Below are 18,165 nucleotides of genomic sequence, written 5' to 3'. Positions count from 1 at the left end.
AGCCTGGTATTTCAACATCAGATATTCTGTCTTGGATTAAACAAGAAGAAGAGCCTCAGGTTGGGGCCCCACCGGAGTCCAAGGAAGGTGACGTGTACAAAAGCACTTATGCTGGTGAGTAAGAAATTAAAGAGGTGTTCATGTCCATATCTAGCTCATGCCAGGACTGACTGAAGAAACAGCAGGTGAAATTTGTAGAGGCAAATGTGTGGGAAAAGAATGAGGAAAAGAAACAAAGCCATGCTCAACATTATGAATGAAACCAGTCACTAAAATAAATTTTAAGTGAGTGAGAAAATATACTCCTACATGCAAAGACAAATGAGAATTGTCAGAAGAAGAAAAATAAGTGCATACAGACGAACCAAAATTACAGGGATGGGGAAAGACAGAAGAACATATGAAAATCATGTAGAAAGGGTAGAAAAAGTGGGAGTGGAGTGGGGAGACAAGCTCTGGAGACAGAAATAGCGGTGGAGAAGTGTAAATAGGAATGTTAAGTTAGAACCCTCCCTCAGTGAAAAGAAAATCAATGATGGGAGAAGAAATAGAAGTATCTTCCTTCCAAGATACTTTTGCCATTTGTATTGTAGAAGAGAATCTCAAGATCAGAAGGGTCCCAGTCATTTATACAGCTTAATGCAGTCTGGTTTTTTTTTAGTATTTTCTGTGCTCTGTGTTCTTTTAGACTGGGAAACACAAATGAAAAATAAGACAGTTTTAGCTCTTGAAGAAGCTTATACTAGGGACATACATATCAGTACTAGGCAAGCCTGTTAAGTATCAAGGATGAGTGGGGTGGATGACTTACATAAACGAATGAGAAGTTTCAGGAACATGCATCAGGTTGGGCTTGGTGACTCATGCCTGTAAGCCCAGCATTTTGGGAGGAAGTTGAGGTAGGTGGATCACTCGAACCCAGGAGTTCAAGACCAGCCTGGGTAACATAGGGGGATCCTGTCTCTAAAAAAAGAGGAGAACGTGCATCAGTTTTAGTTTAGGTATTTAGATAAGACCTAAGGAAGGGCATAAAGCCACAATTGTACCTTAAAAGATTGGTATGATATGGTTGGGTATAATTTGGGAAGATGGGGAGAGAGGGGTAGCATTCTGCAAAAGGGAGGACAGAATAAGTAAAGATGCATAGCAGAAATGTGTATTCTGTTCTCAGGGGAAGTAAAGAGACAGCTGACCACAGTGATGGGTTGGTAGAAATAGGAATAGATGATTATGTGATTTTAGGCTTTGTCACAACAGGCAATAGAGAAAGTTCTTGAGTAGAGGTAAAATATGGTGAAAGTGACATTGGGAAGACTGATGCCAAGGATTTTCTGTTTCAAGACAGATAGCATAGAAGAGGTACAATGTTAAATTTTCTGATGAGGGCTGGGTGTGGTGGCTCATGCCTGCAATCCCAGCACTTTGGGAGGCTGAGGCAGGTGAACCACTTGACGCCAGGAGTTCAAGACCGCTGGTCAACATGGCAAAACCCCATCTCTACTAAAAATATAAAAATAACCTGAGCACGGCTGGACACGGTGGCTCCTGCCTGTAATCCCAGCACTTTGGGAGGCCGAGGCGGGCGGATCATGAGGTCAGGAGATCGAGACCATCCTGGCTAACACGGTGAAACCCTGTCTCCACTAAAAATACAAAAAATTAACTGGGCGTGGTGGCGGGTGCCTGTAGTCCCAGCTACTCAGTAGGCTGAGGCAGGAGAATGGCATGAACCTGGGAGGCGGAGCTTGCAGTGAGCCGAGGTTGCACCACTGCACTCCAGCCTGGGTAACAGAGCGAGACTCCATCTCAAAAAAAAAATTACCTGAGCACAGTAGTGCATACCTGTAATCCCAGCTACTCGGGAGACTGAGGCAGGAGAATTGCTTGACTCAGGAGGTGGAGGCTGCAGTGAGCCAAGGTCACGCCACTGCACTCCATCACGGGCGACAGAACGTGATTCTGTCATAAAATAAAATAAATTTAAAATTTCATTTCATTTCTCTGATGATTTGTCACAGAGAGACCACTGTTGTCTTGGTTATTATTGCAACCTTCTGCTGAGTTTCTGATCTGAGCTAGTTGAGAGCTTAGAGTGATCTGTTAGAGCTGGGTAGGAATGCATGAGAGTTGCTAGTGAGACAGTTATTGATAGGTGTAACTCTGGAGTCTTTTCTTTCAGATGAAGAGCTTGTCATCAAAGCTGAAGGCCTTGCTAGATCCTCGTTGTGCCCTGAAGTTCCAGTCCCTTTCTCTTCACCAGCAACAGCAAAGGATGCTTTTTCAGATGTGGCTTTCAAAAGCCAGCAGTCTACATCCATGACACCTTTTGGACGTCCAGCCACTGACCTGCCTGAAGCCTCTGAGGGACAAGTGACTTTTACTCAGTTGGGTAGCTATCCCCTCCCACCTCCAGTTGGCGAGCAGGTGTTCTCATGCCACCACTGTGGCAAGAGTCTCAGCCAAGACATGTTGCTGACCCACCAATGTAGCCACGCTACTGAGCACCCCTTACCCTGTGCCCAGTGCCCTAAGCACTTTACTCCACAGGTGGACCTCAGCAGCACCTCCCAGGACCATGCCAGTGAGACGCCTCCCACCTGCCCACACTGTGCCAGGACTTTTACTCACCCATCAAGACTTACCTACCATCTTCGGGTCCATAACAGCACTGAGCGTCCTTTCCCCTGTCCTGATTGCCCCAAGCGCTTTGCTGACCAGGCTCGACTCACCAGCCACCGGAGAGCTCATGCAAGCGAAAGGCCCTTCCGCTGTGCCCAGTGCGGCAGGAGCTTCAGCTTGAAAATCAGCCTCCTGCTCCACCAGCGGGGTCATGCACAAGAGCGCCCTTTCTCCTGCCCTCAGTGTGGCATTGACTTCAACGGCCACTCGGCCCTTATCCGTCACCAGATGATCCACACAGGCGAGCGTCCTTACCCCTGCACTGACTGCAGTAAGAGCTTCATGCGCAAGGAGCACCTGCTGAACCACCGGCGGCTGCACACGGGCGAGCGTCCCTTCAGTTGTCCTCATTGTGGCAAGAGCTTCATCCGCAAGCACCACCTCATGAAACACCAGCGCATCCACACCGGGGAGCGGCCCTACCCCTGCTCCTACTGTGGCAGGAGCTTCCGCTACAAGCAGACACTCAAGGACCACCTGCGTTCGGGCCACAGTGGAGGCTGTGGGGGTGATAGTGACCCATCGGGTCAGCCCCCCGACCCACCAGGTCCCCTTATAACTGGGCTTGAAACTTCTGGCCTGAGTGTCAACACTGAAGGTCTAGAGGCCAGCCAGTGGTATGGGGAAGGGAGTGGAGGGGGAGTTTTGTAAATCCAAATCTCTGTGGCTTCATGGTTGTATATGCTCACAGCAGGGTACAAAATCCAAGAGAAAGTCTGTGAGCCCCATCCAACACCCACAGTAATTATTACCTGGTACATCACTGAATTTAGGGTCCTATACACTTGACTAGAGACATGGTTGTGGTTTGGAATTTCACACACTTACAAGAATACCACATTTTGAAACCCAGAAAGACCTGGAAGGGGGCCCAGCACCTCCGTCTTTTCAAAGATACAACAAAAGCAGAGGTTACAAGAATATTGTGGAGAGGTTGGAAAGCAGGATTTAACCTCTGGTTCTCTTGTTCTCAGAGAACAGCAGGTTGATAGTAGATTATGTCTCTAGGTAGAGACAGGTACATGGGAAGAGTCTCCAAAACTGGAAGCCCATTATGAGGCATGAGAATGTTTAACTATAAAGCCTTTTATTAGCTCCTTGATAGCTAAGATGGTTGTTGGAGAAAGTGCTTAAGCCACTGTTTATGTTGCTGCCTCCTCTCTCAAAACCAGCCAAGATCTGTTCACAAGCCTCTGTGGCTGCCTTTCCCTGAAACATGGTAACTCAAGACTGCCTGCCTAGATTTCTTAGATTAATTCTTCACGTACATTTTGTTTAATATTGGTTGAATATGAAATCTGACTTTAAAAGATTATTGGCCGGGCACAGTGGCTCACGCCTGTAATCCCAGCACTTTGGGAGGCTGAGGCGGGCGGATCGCAAGGTCAGGAGATCAAGACCATCCTGGCTAACACGGTGAAACCCCGTCTCTACTAAAATACAAAAAATTAGCCGGGCGTGGTGGCGGGTGCCTGTGGTCCCAGCTACTCGGGAGGCTGAGGCAGGAGAATGGCGTGGGCCCGGGAGGCGGAGCTTGCAGTGAGCTGAGATCTCGCCACTGCACTCCAGCCTGGGAGACAGAGCAAGACTCCGTCTCAAAAAAAAAAAAAAAAAAAAAAAGATTATTAAGGAGAACATTCCTTAACTATACTGGCTTGATTTGAAACAGGCTCTTATTGCCATTTAAAGTGCTAGAAACCTTTGGCAAGGTCCTGGTTAAAAAATTGGGAACAGTTTTCTCAGCCCCAGCTTTAAAAGCTAGAGACCTCAGAGAAATAGCTGGCTTAACAATGATAGAACGGCCTAAAATTTGTGCCTACACCATGTTCTGAGAGTCGTTCACATCAAATTCTTCCTTATCTTTTCCATTCCTGGTGTCTGATATTCTTGACAATCATCAACAACAAAGATCACAGCACTTTCCAGAAGCATGGAGCTTCCCGAAAGTGAACTCTTCATCCTCAGTAGTGAAATGATAACAGTGTTGTAATGCAGCTTTCTTGAGTCATCAGAGAGAGTGTATGTTCACCCTATCTGGCTGTATCCCATTGACTGGACAGATTGAGGAACTTCCTAGATCACTGAGAACTAAGCACCATGCATAGACAACAGTTTGTTCTTGCTTGTATTGCTTTTAAGGACTTTGACTACCATTCGTTCTTTTCTTGGGGTGATTTAATCACCTGGGAGCATCCGAGTCTGCTGCTAAGTGGCTTTGCAGCTGGGCCTAAGTTCTGTTTCCTTTACGGATCTCAGATTTTCATCTGCAAAATGAGACTTGAAAAAAAGTGAGCCTCTAGGAGTTACTCAAAAAAAATCTTGTGATACATTGCTTTTCCTGCCAAAATTCTGTCTCTGTCTTTGGCTTCTGTCCAGGCAAAGCTAAATAAGACAGCAATATCAAAGCAGATAAATTCCTGCTGAAACTTGACTAAAATTTATTTGATTTGTTGTTTGACTCCCACTTGGAAGCCTGAGGTAGAAGACAGAATGCAGAAGTCCTACATCTTGGGCAGAAAACTTGTTCATTCCTATACTGTTGTTTCCTCTGCTTCTTCCTGATGTGCCTAGAAAAAGGTCTGGAAATATTTAGTCAGGATATTTTCTTGATGAAGTGATAAGGAAAGGACCCATTTTTTGCTTATCACCTAGCCCAACCTTCAGTCTCTTTAGTTATGCATAACAACACTAGGAAAAGGTGTTAGCCCAGCTAGCTTGGCTTCTGGGAAGGCTGTGTCTGAACGTGTTGCTCTGTAGGATTTACAAAACATCTGCTCTATGACATTCACAATACCAGGGACCATGGGAGACACAAGAAATGTGTGTCTGCTGTCATAACTTACAGTGGAAAAGCCCAATAACACAGAACAAGACATGATGGGCAATACCCTAGCATATTGGGATTAAGAGCTTTCTAGCCGGAATCTGAACCTATACCATGGGAAGATTTAGGGGTTCTGGGATCCCAAAGCCAGGGTTCTGGCTTTATCGGCAACCCACTATGAACTTGAATGTGAGATTCAGCTCTAGTTTGCACCTTGATTTCCCCAGTGAAAAGGGAGAAGAGCCAAAGTATTGTCTAGGTGCTGAGTTCCTTTTCTGAATGGATTTCAAGCATTTGCCAGGGTATCCTGGAGGAGGGACTCCTACAGTAGGTGAGATGTGGGACTAGGTAACACTTTAAATATTTTTTTACTCAAAGATTTGCCAAGAGCACAGCTTGTTAATGAAAGAGACCTGTGGATTGAAATGCTGCAGATAGATCCCACAGTCCCTTGTGAAAGGAACTCAAATACGAATGAAGCAAGAGCCCTAAAACGGAATGAAAGAGGATGTGCGAGGCCATCTCGGATGGAAGCAGGCATGATACTAATCCTCAGCCCAGGAATAAAGTAGAGAGTTCAACTGTTACTCTTTTCTTTCATCAGTCCCCTATCAGAACTGCAGGCCCGCTCCAAAGAGTGCTTAAGATTCAAAAGTGGATAAGTAAAATGGATCAGTGGGAAGGATAAGGTGTCCAACAGAAAGTGGAAGAGAAACTCTTAGCCCATCAAGTGCTCCTGAGAGAAACCATGCAAATTTAACTCTTCAGTTAAAGAAATAACGTGAGAACTGCTTGTCATGACCAGACAAGATAGGAAAGGGGAAACCCCAGAAATGTGCTCTTCATCTGTCAGCCTTTTGGACCAAGAAGTTGTCACTATTACACATAAGCGCCATTCCCTTAGAGTGGATCCAGGTGTTGACTATAACCAGATTTACTCTTTGCTTACTAGGTTTTTCATTGCCACCATTGGATGAACCTCTGGTTTAGCCACAGTTGTGAAAATAAATGGAAGTTGGTTGATTGTCTAGAAAGTGAAAGAAGATGGCCCTGCTCCTTTTCTGCTGAACATTTAGTATTGGAAACTCCTACTTCCCTTTTCATTAATAATAAAGTGCGCAAGGTTCCTATTGGGGGGGAAGGTGTGGGGCTCTGCTGGGCTTCTCTTGAGCATATCTGAGAAATGTTCATGCCTGTCTCAACTAGGACCAGACCCTGTGACTTACTAGGTAGTAACAGTCCACAAAAGCCTCATTGATTAAAAAAGAGAGAGAGAGAGAGAAAGGACCTCATTCTAAATGGAATGGGAATCCCAAATTTCTGCTCAGATTTTCTCTGAGGAGGGACAGGACACCCGCCCTTCTTCCCGTGTCTTAGCTTCTTAAACTACAAAAAGCATCCTCAGTGGCTGCCTGAGGGCAGCTCAGTAGCCATGAGCGAAAGCATCTTTCCCAGAAAATTTTCTTAGGAACAAGGACCTCTGATGGACTAAAGTTTCTTTTTCCTTTCTTTCTTTGGGCCTTACTGATATTTCTAACCCTGTTCTCTTTAGTCTTGGTTTTTTGTTTTGCTGAAAATTCTTTTCAGAGAAGTCTCACTGTGTTGCCGTGTTGCTCAGGCTGGTCTTGAACTCCTGGGTTCAAGTGATCTTCCTGCCAAGGCCTCCCAAAGAACTGGGATTATAGGTGTGAGCCTCCTTGCCTGACGTAGCTCCGGTTCTTTATCTGTAGCAAAGGAGCAGTCATTTCTCACAGAATTTATACACAGAAGCCGTTGTTTGTTTTTGGTTTTTGGTTTTGAGATGGAGTCGGACCCTCCCGCCCAGGCTGGAGTGCAGTGGTGTGGTCTCAGTTCACTGCAACCTCTGCCTCCCGGGTTCAAGTGATTGTCCTGCCCCAGCTCCTGAGTAGCTGGGATTGCAGGCGCACACCACCACACCTGGCTGATTTTTGTAGTTTTAGTAGAGATGGAGTTTCACCATGTTGGTCGGGCTGGTCTCGAACTCCTGACCTCATGATCCGCCCACCTTGGCCTCCCAAAGTGGTGGGATTACTGTGCCTGGCCTGTTCTTTGTTTTAAAATGTTTCAGACTCTTATAAGCAAAAGATGTTACTCTTTTCTTTCATCAGTCTGCTATCAGAACTGCAGGCCAGCTCCAAAGAGTGTTTGCTTAAGATTCAAAAGTGGATAAGTAAAATGGATCAGTGGGAAGGATAAGGTGTCCAACAGAAAGTGTGGAGGAGAAACTCTTAGCCCATCAAGTGCTCCTAAGAGAAACCATGCAATTTAACTCTTCAGTTAAATACGTGAGAACTGCTTGTCATGACCAGACACGATAGATCAAATTGGTGGGGGCAGGGAGCGTGCAGAGCCTTAACAATACATCATGTATGTTAGTACAGCTTAATGGTTATGAGCGGGGACTCGAGTCCTCGATTCAAGTCCTGACATCATAAGTAAGATAACTGATGTGTTATTTAACCATCCTGGGCCTTAGTTTCCTTATCTGTAAGATAGGGATAACAATACCTGTGTCTCAGAGGTGTTAAGGCTGAGGAGGGAACGTATGTAGTGTTTAACACAGGACCCTGACAAGAGGTGTTCAGTATCAGCTATCAGGAAAGATTTTACAGGAACAACCAGATGGGGGGCGGGTCATAAAGCCGGGCAGAATTTGAAGTGAAGATGCCAAGAACAGAGGCTGCTCTGCAGAACTATCATGGGCCAGAGCATATTGTTTCTTGCAGAAAACAATATGGAAGGTTCAGTTTACGTATCTTGAAGGAGTCATTTGTCACTTTCTAGGATGTTATTCCTCCCTTCTGGCCTTGTTTTAGTTTCTTTTTAAATGAGTAACTGGCACAATAATATATGTATACACACATACACGTATACACACATACACAATGATTTTGCTCAACTTGGTTAAATTGCCTCTTCAAAAAAAAAAAAAAAAAAAAAAATTTACCCTTAAGACCAACCTCCCATCAAAGAAGGCAGATATTACAGCCCAGAGATGCCTTGAAAGCAGTGTCCTGCAGTGCTCTCAAAAATTGCCAGGTTACATTTCAAATAAAACTTGATAAAGGCCAGGCACGGTGGCTCATGCCTGTAATCCCAGCACTTTGGGAGGCCGAGGTGGGCGGATCACCTGAGGTCAGGAGTTGGAGACCAGCCTGGCCACCATGGCAAAACCCCATCTCTGCTAAAAATACAATTAGCCAGGCATGGTGGCGGGTGCCTGTAATCCCAGCTACTCGGGAGTCTGAGGCAGGAGAATTGCTTGAACCCTGGAGGCGGAAGTTGTAGTGAGCCGAGGTTGCGCCACTTCACAGCCTGGGTGACGAGCGAAACTTCCATCTCAAAAAAAAAAAAAAAAAAAAAAACCCATAAAATATTTGATAAAACCTCATTGAGCTATGCGGCTTTATGTTTATTAGCAAAACCAGTATTTACTGTAAAATCTTAGAACTGGTCTAAAACTTAAGCTACCCAAGAACAGAGACCATGTATTATTTTGTATTCCTCATGATGCCACATGCTTTTAGGCACATGGTTGCTCAATGAATAATTGTATAGTAGGAAGGTCACCAGAAGTAGGAGTTAAAAAGTGGATGATGGTCCTTGCTTAACATTCTCTACTTGTATGAGGCAAACTACCTAATTTACAAAGATCTCATTTTCCTATCTCTAATGTGAAGATAGAACAACATGGTAATATAAGGTCCTTTCTTCTGGATTAGGATTGCCAGAGTTGGGGAAAAGACCCTTCAATTCTAAAATTACAGAATTTAAGATTTTACTTTTGGGTCCTCTTTCCTTGTCTGGTTTCTTCCTAGATTCTGCCCTTTTGAGTGATTGTTCTGCACAGCAGTATAAACATCTTGGAGAGGTATGCGTTTTTACAGACTAAAGAGTCTCATTCTATCCATATTATAATAACTCCAAAGCTACACAAGCTGAAAACGTTCTAGTAAAAGTAGAAAATGTTTTAAATATAAAGTATACATTTAATTCACTTTTTCAAAACAGGAAAACAAAGTAATTCTTTTGTTAGGGTGCTGGGTAATTCAGTGATTACTTTTCCCTATAAATTTTGTGTAATGTAAAGCTCTTTGTGTAAACCTTTTTTTTTTTTTTTTTTTTTTTTTTTTGAGATGGAGTTGCCTATGCTAGAGTGCAGTGGCCCAGTGTCACCTCATTGCAACCTCTGGCTCCCAGGTTCAAGCAGTTCTCCTGCCTCAGCCTCCCAAGTCGCTGGGATAATAGGTGCCTGCCACCATGCCCAGCTAATTTTTGCATTTTTAGTAGAGATGGGGGTTTCACCGTATTGACCAGGCTGGTTTCAATCCCCTGACCTCAAATAATTCACCTGCCTTGGCCTCCCAAAGTACTGGGATCAGAGCCACCACACCCAATTGCATAAAGCTTTTTTTTTTTTTTTGAGATGGAGTCTCACTCTGTCACCCAGACTGGAGTGCAGTGGCGTGATCTTGGCTCACTCCTACCTCCGCCTCCCAGGTTCAAGAGATTCTCCTGCCTCAGCTTCCCGAGTAGCTAGGACTACAGGCGTGAGCCACCACACCTGGCTAATTTTGTATTTTTAGTAGAGACGGGGTTTCACCATGTTGGCCAGGCTAGTCTCGAATTCCTGACCTCAGGTGATCTGCCCGCCTCGGCCTCCCAAAGTGCTGGGATTGCAGGAGTGAGCTACCGCGCCCGGCCCGCGTAAAGCATTTTTAATGTTTTTGTAAGAATAAGGATTACTGTCATGAAAAAGATCCTGGAAAGCAAGTCAGGAGACCAGAGTTTTAACCTTGCTTTCGGTTTTCTCATTCATAATGTGAGGATAATACCCAGTTTACAAAGGTGTTGTGAAGATCAAATGAGGAAAGTGTTTTGTTTTGTTTTTTTTTTTGAGATGGAATCTTGCTCTGTCGCCCAGGCTGGAGTGCAGTGGTGTGGTCTCAGCTCACTGCAACCTCTGCCTCCGGGGTTCAAGCGATTCTCCTGCCTCTGACTCCTGAGTAGCTGGGATTACAGGCGCGCACAGTCCCGCCACCCCCCGGCTAATTTTTGTATTTTTAGTAGAGATGGGATTTCACCATGTTGATCAGGCTGGTCTTGAACTCCTGACCCTCGTGATCCGCCCTCCTCAGCCTCCCAAAGTGGTGGGATTACAGGCATGAGCCACCACACCTGGCAGGAAAGATTTTGAAGTGCTTTGAAGTCTATATTTCAGGCATAAGAAGCCAGTGTTGATATAGTAGTTGTAGGAGAATTCCTTTGTTAGCCAGTTGAACAATATCGTGGGTCATATTGATGCTTCTCTTCATTCAAGACTGGACAGAGGCCGGTTGTGATGGCTCACTCATGTTATCCCACCACTTTGGGAGGCCGAGGCAGGAGGATCACTTGAGCCCAGGAGTTTGAGACTAGCCTGAGCAACATAGTGAGACCCCTATCTCTACCAAAAAATTTTTTAAAAGCTGGGTGTGGTGTCACATTCCTGTAGTCTCAGCTACTTGGAGGCTGAGGTAGGAGAATCCTTTCAGCCCAGGAGGTTGAGGCTGCAGTGAGCCATGATTGTGCCACTTCACTCCAGCCAGGGTGACAGAGTGAGACCTTGTAGCAAAAAAAAAAAAAAAAAAAGCAGTAGTTGTTTGTTTCCAATTTGCTTTGCCTATGATGAGAAGCTAGCCCAAGATTGCAATTTGGGGAGCAATAGGAGAAGTGTAAGTATGCATGGACAGAGATGAAGAAATTTAATGCCAAAAAATTAGTTTTACATGTATAGTGTGTTTGGCTCTAGCAGCAACTTTTGTAAGATAACCACTTGTATGTATAGGAAGAATTAGAACATCAGGAAGGTAGGCACGTTACTGGAGAGAGTTGACTAAACAAGCAGGATTCAAAATTAAGGATGTACATCAATCTATGTACATCAGGTCAGTTCTTGGCCTTGAGTTTATAATTTTAAAAAATTGTATAAGACAATACCTACAAGCCACCCTCAGTGAGTAAAAAGCAGGATAAAAGCAAGAATAATTACACCAATCATATTTATGTTGTTAGCCAAGAAAGTAGTCATTTAGGTTGTTTATTTGCCCAGATGGATCTTGTGGGGCTGAGACAAGGAGATGAGGAGTAGGAGGAAGATTCTTTTGCACTAGTTTGTTTTTGGCTGAACTTTAGAATAACCTGGGGAGCTCAAAAAAATATTTATGCCAAGGCCCACCATGGCATGATTTAATTGGTGTGTGATGAGGCCTGGATGTTTTGTGTTTTAGAGTTCCCCCAAGTGATTTTAATGTGCCTACAAGGTATAGAAGATCAGAGAGAAAGTGAATTATTGGACTGGAAATGGCTACTTAGCCTGCTTTATTGGAGCAGGGAGCTGTGGATTGGAGATTAATAAAGGGTTTTTGAGAGGCAGGACTCAGAAGGATGTAAAACTCTGGGAATGGTGGTTGAAAAAGTTATGACCTCAATAGTTAGGAGCTCTAGAGTCAGTGGGAAAAGCAGCATTCACTTCAGACTGCAGAGCTGTGTCCAGAGCCTCTGATTTAAAAACAGTTGGCAGGACCAGGTGAGCACAGATGAGACTGGCACCCCATGCCTATGCTGTAGACCTAACTAACTTCCAGAATGGTGAGGCTAGTACCTCATAAGAGCAGTTTAGTGAAGAGCAAAAAAGGACTTTAGTGACATCCTTACCAACTTGGATTTAACAATAACACTTTTGTTGTTGTTGTTTGTTTTTCTTTTGTCTTGAGACGGAGTCTTGCTCTGCCGACCAGGCTGGAGTGCAGTGGCGCCATCTTGGCTCACTGCAAGCTCCGCCTCCTGGATTCGCGCCATTCTTCTGCCTCAGCCTCTGGCGTAGCTGCGACTACAGGCGCCTGGCTAATTTTTTTTTTTTTTTTTTTTTAGTATTTTTAGTAGAGACGGGGTTTCACTGTGTTAGCCAGGATGGTCTGGATCTCCTGACCTGGAGATCCGCCCACCCAGCCTCCCAAAATGTTGCGATTATAGGCATGAGTCCACGCCCGGCCAACACTTGGTTTTAATACCTTATTTTTGAATTTGGAAGAACTAGGATGTTTCTGTATGAGCACGAGACTTTATTTTACATGAATTTCGGCCATTTTAAGTAATCAAATCTGCACTTGAAAGGTTGCTGGGCATGGTGCCTCCTGCCTGTAATCCTAGCACTTTGAGAGGCTGAGGTGGATCACTTGAGGTCAGGAGTTCCAGACCAGCCTGGCCAACATGGCGAAACCCCGTCTCTACTAAAAATACAAAAATTAGCCAGGGGTGGCGGCGCACACCTGTAATCCCAGCTACTTGGGAAGCTGGGACAGGAGAATCGCTTGAACCCAGGAGGCAGACGTTGCAGTGAGAAGATCGTGCCACTGCGCTCCAGCCTGGGCAATAGAGCCTGACTCCATCTCAAAAAAAAAAAAAAAGGTTTACAGGTTGTCCACTGAGGAGATTCACGAGAACATATAGCAATTACCAACATAAAACCTGTCATCTGCATAAAGGGTTTCTAAGCCCTAGGTGTCTGTTGTGTTAGTATGTTACTAGCATGCTCAGTTAGTTACCTGAGCAGTGGAGAGGTACCATGGAGTCACTAAGAACTAACAAGAAGCCAGTCAACTTTACTCATCTACAGTCAAAACTTGTAAAGGTAATGAAATGCTTATTTGAAGGAGACTGAGAATGAATTCAAGAGGAAAAAAGTACTTTCTCCAAACGTTGCATATGTGTAAAGCAAACATTTTCAGAAATAAGAGAAAGAGAACGTGTATGTGTTTGGGTGTTTAAGTTTGAAATAAAATGTTGCCAAAAGGTGGGTCTGTAAAGGGCAGAAATGTTAAAAAATGTCTTTCTCTCCCACCCCCATATTAATACTTTCTGCCCCTTTAAGTGGTCTGGGAGCTTTGTCACCTTACTCCTAGTGCCCATCCCATCCATAAAGCCCTGTCTCTGATTTTTTATCACACTGAGGCTGTCACTGATATTGTAACCTAATTTGTTGCTCGGCCCAATGCAGTGGCTCATGCCTGTCATCCTAGCACTTTGGGAGGCCAAGGCGGGCAGATTGCCTGAGTTCAGGAGTCGAGACCAGCCTGGGCAACATGGTGAAACCCCGTCTCTACTAAAATACAAAAAAATTAGCTGAGTATGGTGGCACATGCCTGTAGTCCCAGCTACTTGGGAGGCTGAGGCAGGAGAATCGAACCCGCGAGGTGGAGGTTGCAGTGACTACTGCCGCACTGCAACCTGGGTGACACAGCGAGACTCTGTCTCCAAAAAAAAAAAAGAGTTGCTCTTCCTTGGAGGTTGGCATAACTAGGCACAGTGTCCTAAAATGAAGGTGGAAAACTGCGACCAGGGACATGCCAGTGGCGGAGGAAGCCTGAGAAACTGAGCTGCCTTACTTTCCCTATCCTGGTGACCACATTGGGACTTCATAGCCTGCTCATTAAATTAGGTATGGGGCAAAAAACCAAGATAGGAGTTCAAATTTGGTTACCCTCTTCACTTAGCTAACAGTTAGTCTAGAAGTTTTCTTCCTCAAATAAAGCTTTATTGCAGTTGTTGAAAAGACGCAGAGCACCAGAAATCTTTAGGAAATAGTAGACATAAATGTTCTGGCGTTGATGCATCTCCTCTCCATTGACCTCTCCTGTATTCTTTAATTTGGCATCTATCACTTCAGATATCCTGTCCAGAGCAGTAACAATAAAATTTCTAGGGGTGGGGATGAAAAGCAATCAGTTCCCACCTGAGAGACTGAGGGGCCAGGCCTGGGTCCTTCCCTAACAAGAAACATGTATTAACCGTCATATGTGACATTTATAATCCACTTTATCCAGTTGCTCATTCTGCTCCTCAGTATGTTAGATAACTGTCTCCTAGTCACCCAGTGATTTCTGGAAACGAGTTTTATGCCTGGACACCTCTCCCAGTGTAGGATCTCTCCCACTCTTGGGGATCTCTCTGTCTCATCCGCCGGTTGATCATGGAAGGACCTGTAATTGGGCCCATAGCCTATGCAGCTACAGCAGCTTCCTCCTCATTCCCTGCTTGTTTTCGTTCTGGGAAGTTCTCCTTAATCACTCCCTTCACTACCTTCCTGCTGGTATCCACTACAGCCTTTTATGGCCTGTGGTTGCTAGGCTTGGTGGTTATAAAATAATGTTAGTGGCTAGGTGCGGTGACTCATGCTTGTAATCCCAACACTTTGGGAGGCTGAGGCGGGTCGATCACGTGAGGTCAAGAGTTTGAGACCAGCCTGGCCAACATGGTGAAACTCCACCTCTACTAAAACTACAGAAATTAGTTGGGCATAGTGGCAAGCACCTGTAATCCCAGCTACTCGGGAGGCTGAGGCAGGGGAATTGTTTGACCTCAGGAGATGGAGGTTGCAGTGAGCCGAGATTGAGCAACTGCACTCTAGCCTGGATGACAGAGTGAAACTTCGTCTCAAAAATAAATAAAATAAAATAATGCAAGTACAATGAAGCCTGTGCATTTAAATTCTGTTTGAGTTGAGTAGCTTTGCCCATATATATATATAATATATAATATATATAATATATATAATATATAATTATATATATATATTTTTTGAGATGGAGTCTTGCTCTGTCTCCAGGCTGGAGTGCAGTGGCAGGATCTCAGCTCACTGCAACCTCCACCTCCTGGGCTCAAGCGATTCTTCTGCCTCAGCCTCCCGAGTAGCTGGGACTATAGGCGCCCGCCACCATGCCCGGCTAACTTTTGTATTTTTAGTAGAGATGGGGTTTCACCATATTGGCCAGGCTGGTCTCAAACTCCCGACCTCATGATTTGCCCGCCTTGGCCTCCGAAAGTGCTGTGATTATCTTAACAATGAATGGGACCTCTAGCTCTGAGCTAAAGATTTGTGTTGATGGCTGCATGAAAGTCCACCCTCCGTGAAGGAGAAATGTGAAGTAGACACACTACATTGATGTCTTATTGTGTAACAAGGGACATCGTTATAACTAGTTAAGTGCTTAGGAAGGCAAGTCATTTTAAAGGCTTTATACTGAAAAGATAGCATAAATGTTTGGGACTAACCTAGTCCTGACTTTATCACCTCTAGGAAAGAGGAAAGATAGTTGATAATCTGTAATGCAGAAGATGTGTTCTGAAATGTGTCTCGCTGGTGGAAATGAATTTGCCTAGAGCTTTTCAGACTTGACTTGCCTGGTTCCTCTAATAAAAGTGGATGTGATGTTTATAGTCAGGGCCAGGAAGCAGGGAAGGAAATCACTGATTTCTGGGAGCATGGACTTTACTAGCCTATAAGCTCCTTGAGGATAATCTTAAGTCTGTGAAGTACTCATTTCTGTGTCCTGGAAGTGTGCCTAGCAGAGAAAGTACTTGATAACTGTTCTTCTGGATATGGCCCTCTAAGCACATGTCTCACGTAGGCCAATAATGTCCTTTATTTTACGAAGTGCAGTGGAACTTAAAGGTACTAGCAGGTCTGCCTCCACACAGGGTGATGAGCCTTAGAGATCTCTTCCTTATCAAGACAGGGACTGGTCCTTTAGGAAAACAAAGTAAATACTATTTTGAGAATAATTACAAAAACACCTTTGGGGGGTAACTATCTTTGCAGAATGCTCACTATGTGCTAGGCACGATTCTCATCTAATTTTACAACATTAAAATAGAGTTGCCAATATTTTCTTCATTTATATAGGAAGAGAGTGAGGCTCAGAGAAGTTAAATAAGTTCCTCAAAGTCATAGCTAGTGAGTGGTGATTTCGGGATTTAAACTCGGGTGTATGCAACCACAAAGCTCACCCTCTTCCTAAACAGTACCTGGCACACAGTAGGTGTTCAATAAATACATTTGGAATGACTGAATTTTCCCCTCCTCCATCTTCGTCAGCTTATACTGGCCCCTCCTCTGACCTGGCCTGATGTTTCAAAGTGACACTGACCTGCCCTTAAAGGGTTTTATTTGTAGAGAAGGGGGTCTTGCTGTGTCACCCAGGCTGGTCTTAAACTCCTGGCCTCAGCCTTGGCCTCCAAAGTGTTGGGATTACAGGTGTGAGCCACCATGCCTGCCCGATTTAAAGATTTATTTATTTTTTTTATTTGACACATGATGTTTTCTATGCTGCCCAAGCTGGAGTGCAACGGCACGATCACAGTTCACTGCAACCTCCAACTCCTGGGCTCAAGCAATCCTCCAACCTTAGCCTCCTGAGTAACTAGAAGTACAGGCATGAGCCATCATGCCCAGGTAATTTTTATTTGTTATTTTATTTATTTATTTTTTGAGATGGAGTCTTGCTCTGTCGCCCAGGCTGGAGTGCACTGGTGCGATCTTGGCTCACTGCAACATCTGCTTCCTAGGTTGAAGCGATTCTCTTGCCTCAGCCTCCGAGTAGCTAGGATTATAGGCCCATGACACCACGCCCGGCTAATCTTTTACCATGTTGGCCATGCTGGTCTCGAACTCCTGACCTCAGGTGATCCGCCTGCCTCAGCCTCCTAATGTGCTGGGATTACAGATGTGAGCCACCGCGCTTGGCTGATTTTTATTTTTTGTAGGGATGGGGTGTCAATATGTTGCTCAGTCTGGTCTCGAACTCCCGGGCTCAAGCCATCTTCCTGCTTCAGCCTCTCAGAGTGCTGAGATTACAGGTGTGAGGCACCGCGCCCAACCCAATTTCAAGGTGTTTGAAGAGGCCAGTGTTAAAATGCACTGCACCTTACCTGGGAGAAAGAGCTCAGCCCTTTTTTGACACCTTAGCATGAATCACTTCTCTATCATCCATAACAGTGCAAAAGCTCTGGGATGGGACCAGGTAAATCTGGACTGGGAAGAAGGGGAGTGGGAGGTAAAGTCTGCAAAGGAGTGAGGGAAGGCAGACGGCCAGAAGAAAGTGTCTGAAGACAGAATTATTCTTGCAAAATTTTCAAAAGGGTCAGGCACTATTTTCTCCCAGGATGCCCAATACATTTGCAGAATTAACAGTAATCAAGCCCACAGTCTAGGTCCTCGCATAGTTTGGGCCTTTAAAGTCGGCCATCCCAGACTGAGGGGGCCTGACCCCTGGACCAGGCCGCCGCCTCTCAGCTTTGGGGCGGGGCGGGGCGGGGCAGCCCCAGCCCGGGAGTGGCCCCGGCCGGTCCCCGCAGGCGGGCAGGAGCTCCGAGGCCATTGGCTGGCGCGCGGGCTGAGGAGGGGCGGGGAGCGCCGCCGAAGGGGACTGTTTGCTCCTACGGGCTGTAGATGGAGCTGTCCGGCCCCGGAGAGGGGGAAGGCGCCTGGAAAACGTTCTTCTTCTCCCTGGCCGGCCCGAGCGGGGAACAGCACTCCCAGGATGCAGTTTGTGTCAACACGGCCGCAGCCTCAGCAGCTGGGCATCCAGGGCCTGGGGCTGGACAGCGGGAGCTGGAGCTGGGCCCAGGCTCTGCCCCCGGAGGAGGTCTGCCACCAGGAGCCGGCGTTGCGCGGGGAAATGGCCGAGGGAATGCCGCCCATGCAGGTGGGAGAGCCCCGCCGGCGCCATGGCCGCGCTGCCGTGGGGGCGGGGCGCAGGCTGGGCCGCGGGACCGGGCCGCGCAGTCCTCCGGGAGCCTTGCGGCGCCCTCCCAGCTCCCGC

General features: G+C 45.8%; 2 protein-coding genes across 5 annotated transcripts in view; both read left to right on the top strand.

The window, feature by feature from the left end:
• Positions 1-3,994, top strand: part of ZNF398 (zinc finger protein 398) — a 38,520-nt gene extending 34,526 nt beyond the window's left edge. For 3 of the 4 annotated variants that reach the window (XM_017862398.1, XM_017862396.1, XM_017862399.1), the window contains 2 exons: positions 1-114; positions 2,180-3,874. In XM_017862398.1, coding sequence (XP_017717887.1) covers positions 1-114; positions 2,180-3,330 — 1,265 coding nt within the window. In that variant the 3' untranslated portion in view covers positions 3,331-3,874. Of the gene's footprint in view, positions 115-2,179 lie in introns of all 4 variants that reach the window. The other variant, XM_017862397.1, reaches the window with a different exon arrangement.
• Positions 3,995-17,728: 13,734 nt separating this feature from the next.
• Positions 17,729-18,165, top strand: part of ZNF282 (zinc finger protein 282) — a 31,547-nt gene continuing 31,110 nt past the window's right edge. Inside the window, exon 1 of the mRNA XM_017862407.1 lies at positions 17,729-18,048. Within this exon, the coding sequence (XP_017717896.1) occupies positions 17,884-18,048 (165 nt within the window). The 5' untranslated portion in view covers positions 17,729-17,883. The remainder of the gene's footprint in view (positions 18,049-18,165) is intronic.

This window comes from Rhinopithecus bieti, unplaced genomic scaffold, assembly GCF_001698545.2.
Source record: "Rhinopithecus bieti isolate Rb0 unplaced genomic scaffold, ASM169854v2 scaffold_64120, whole genome shotgun sequence".
In the NCBI taxonomy this organism is placed as follows: domain Eukaryota; kingdom Metazoa; phylum Chordata; class Mammalia; order Primates; family Cercopithecidae; genus Rhinopithecus; species Rhinopithecus bieti.
This window is presented reverse-complemented; position numbering and strand designations above follow the sequence as displayed.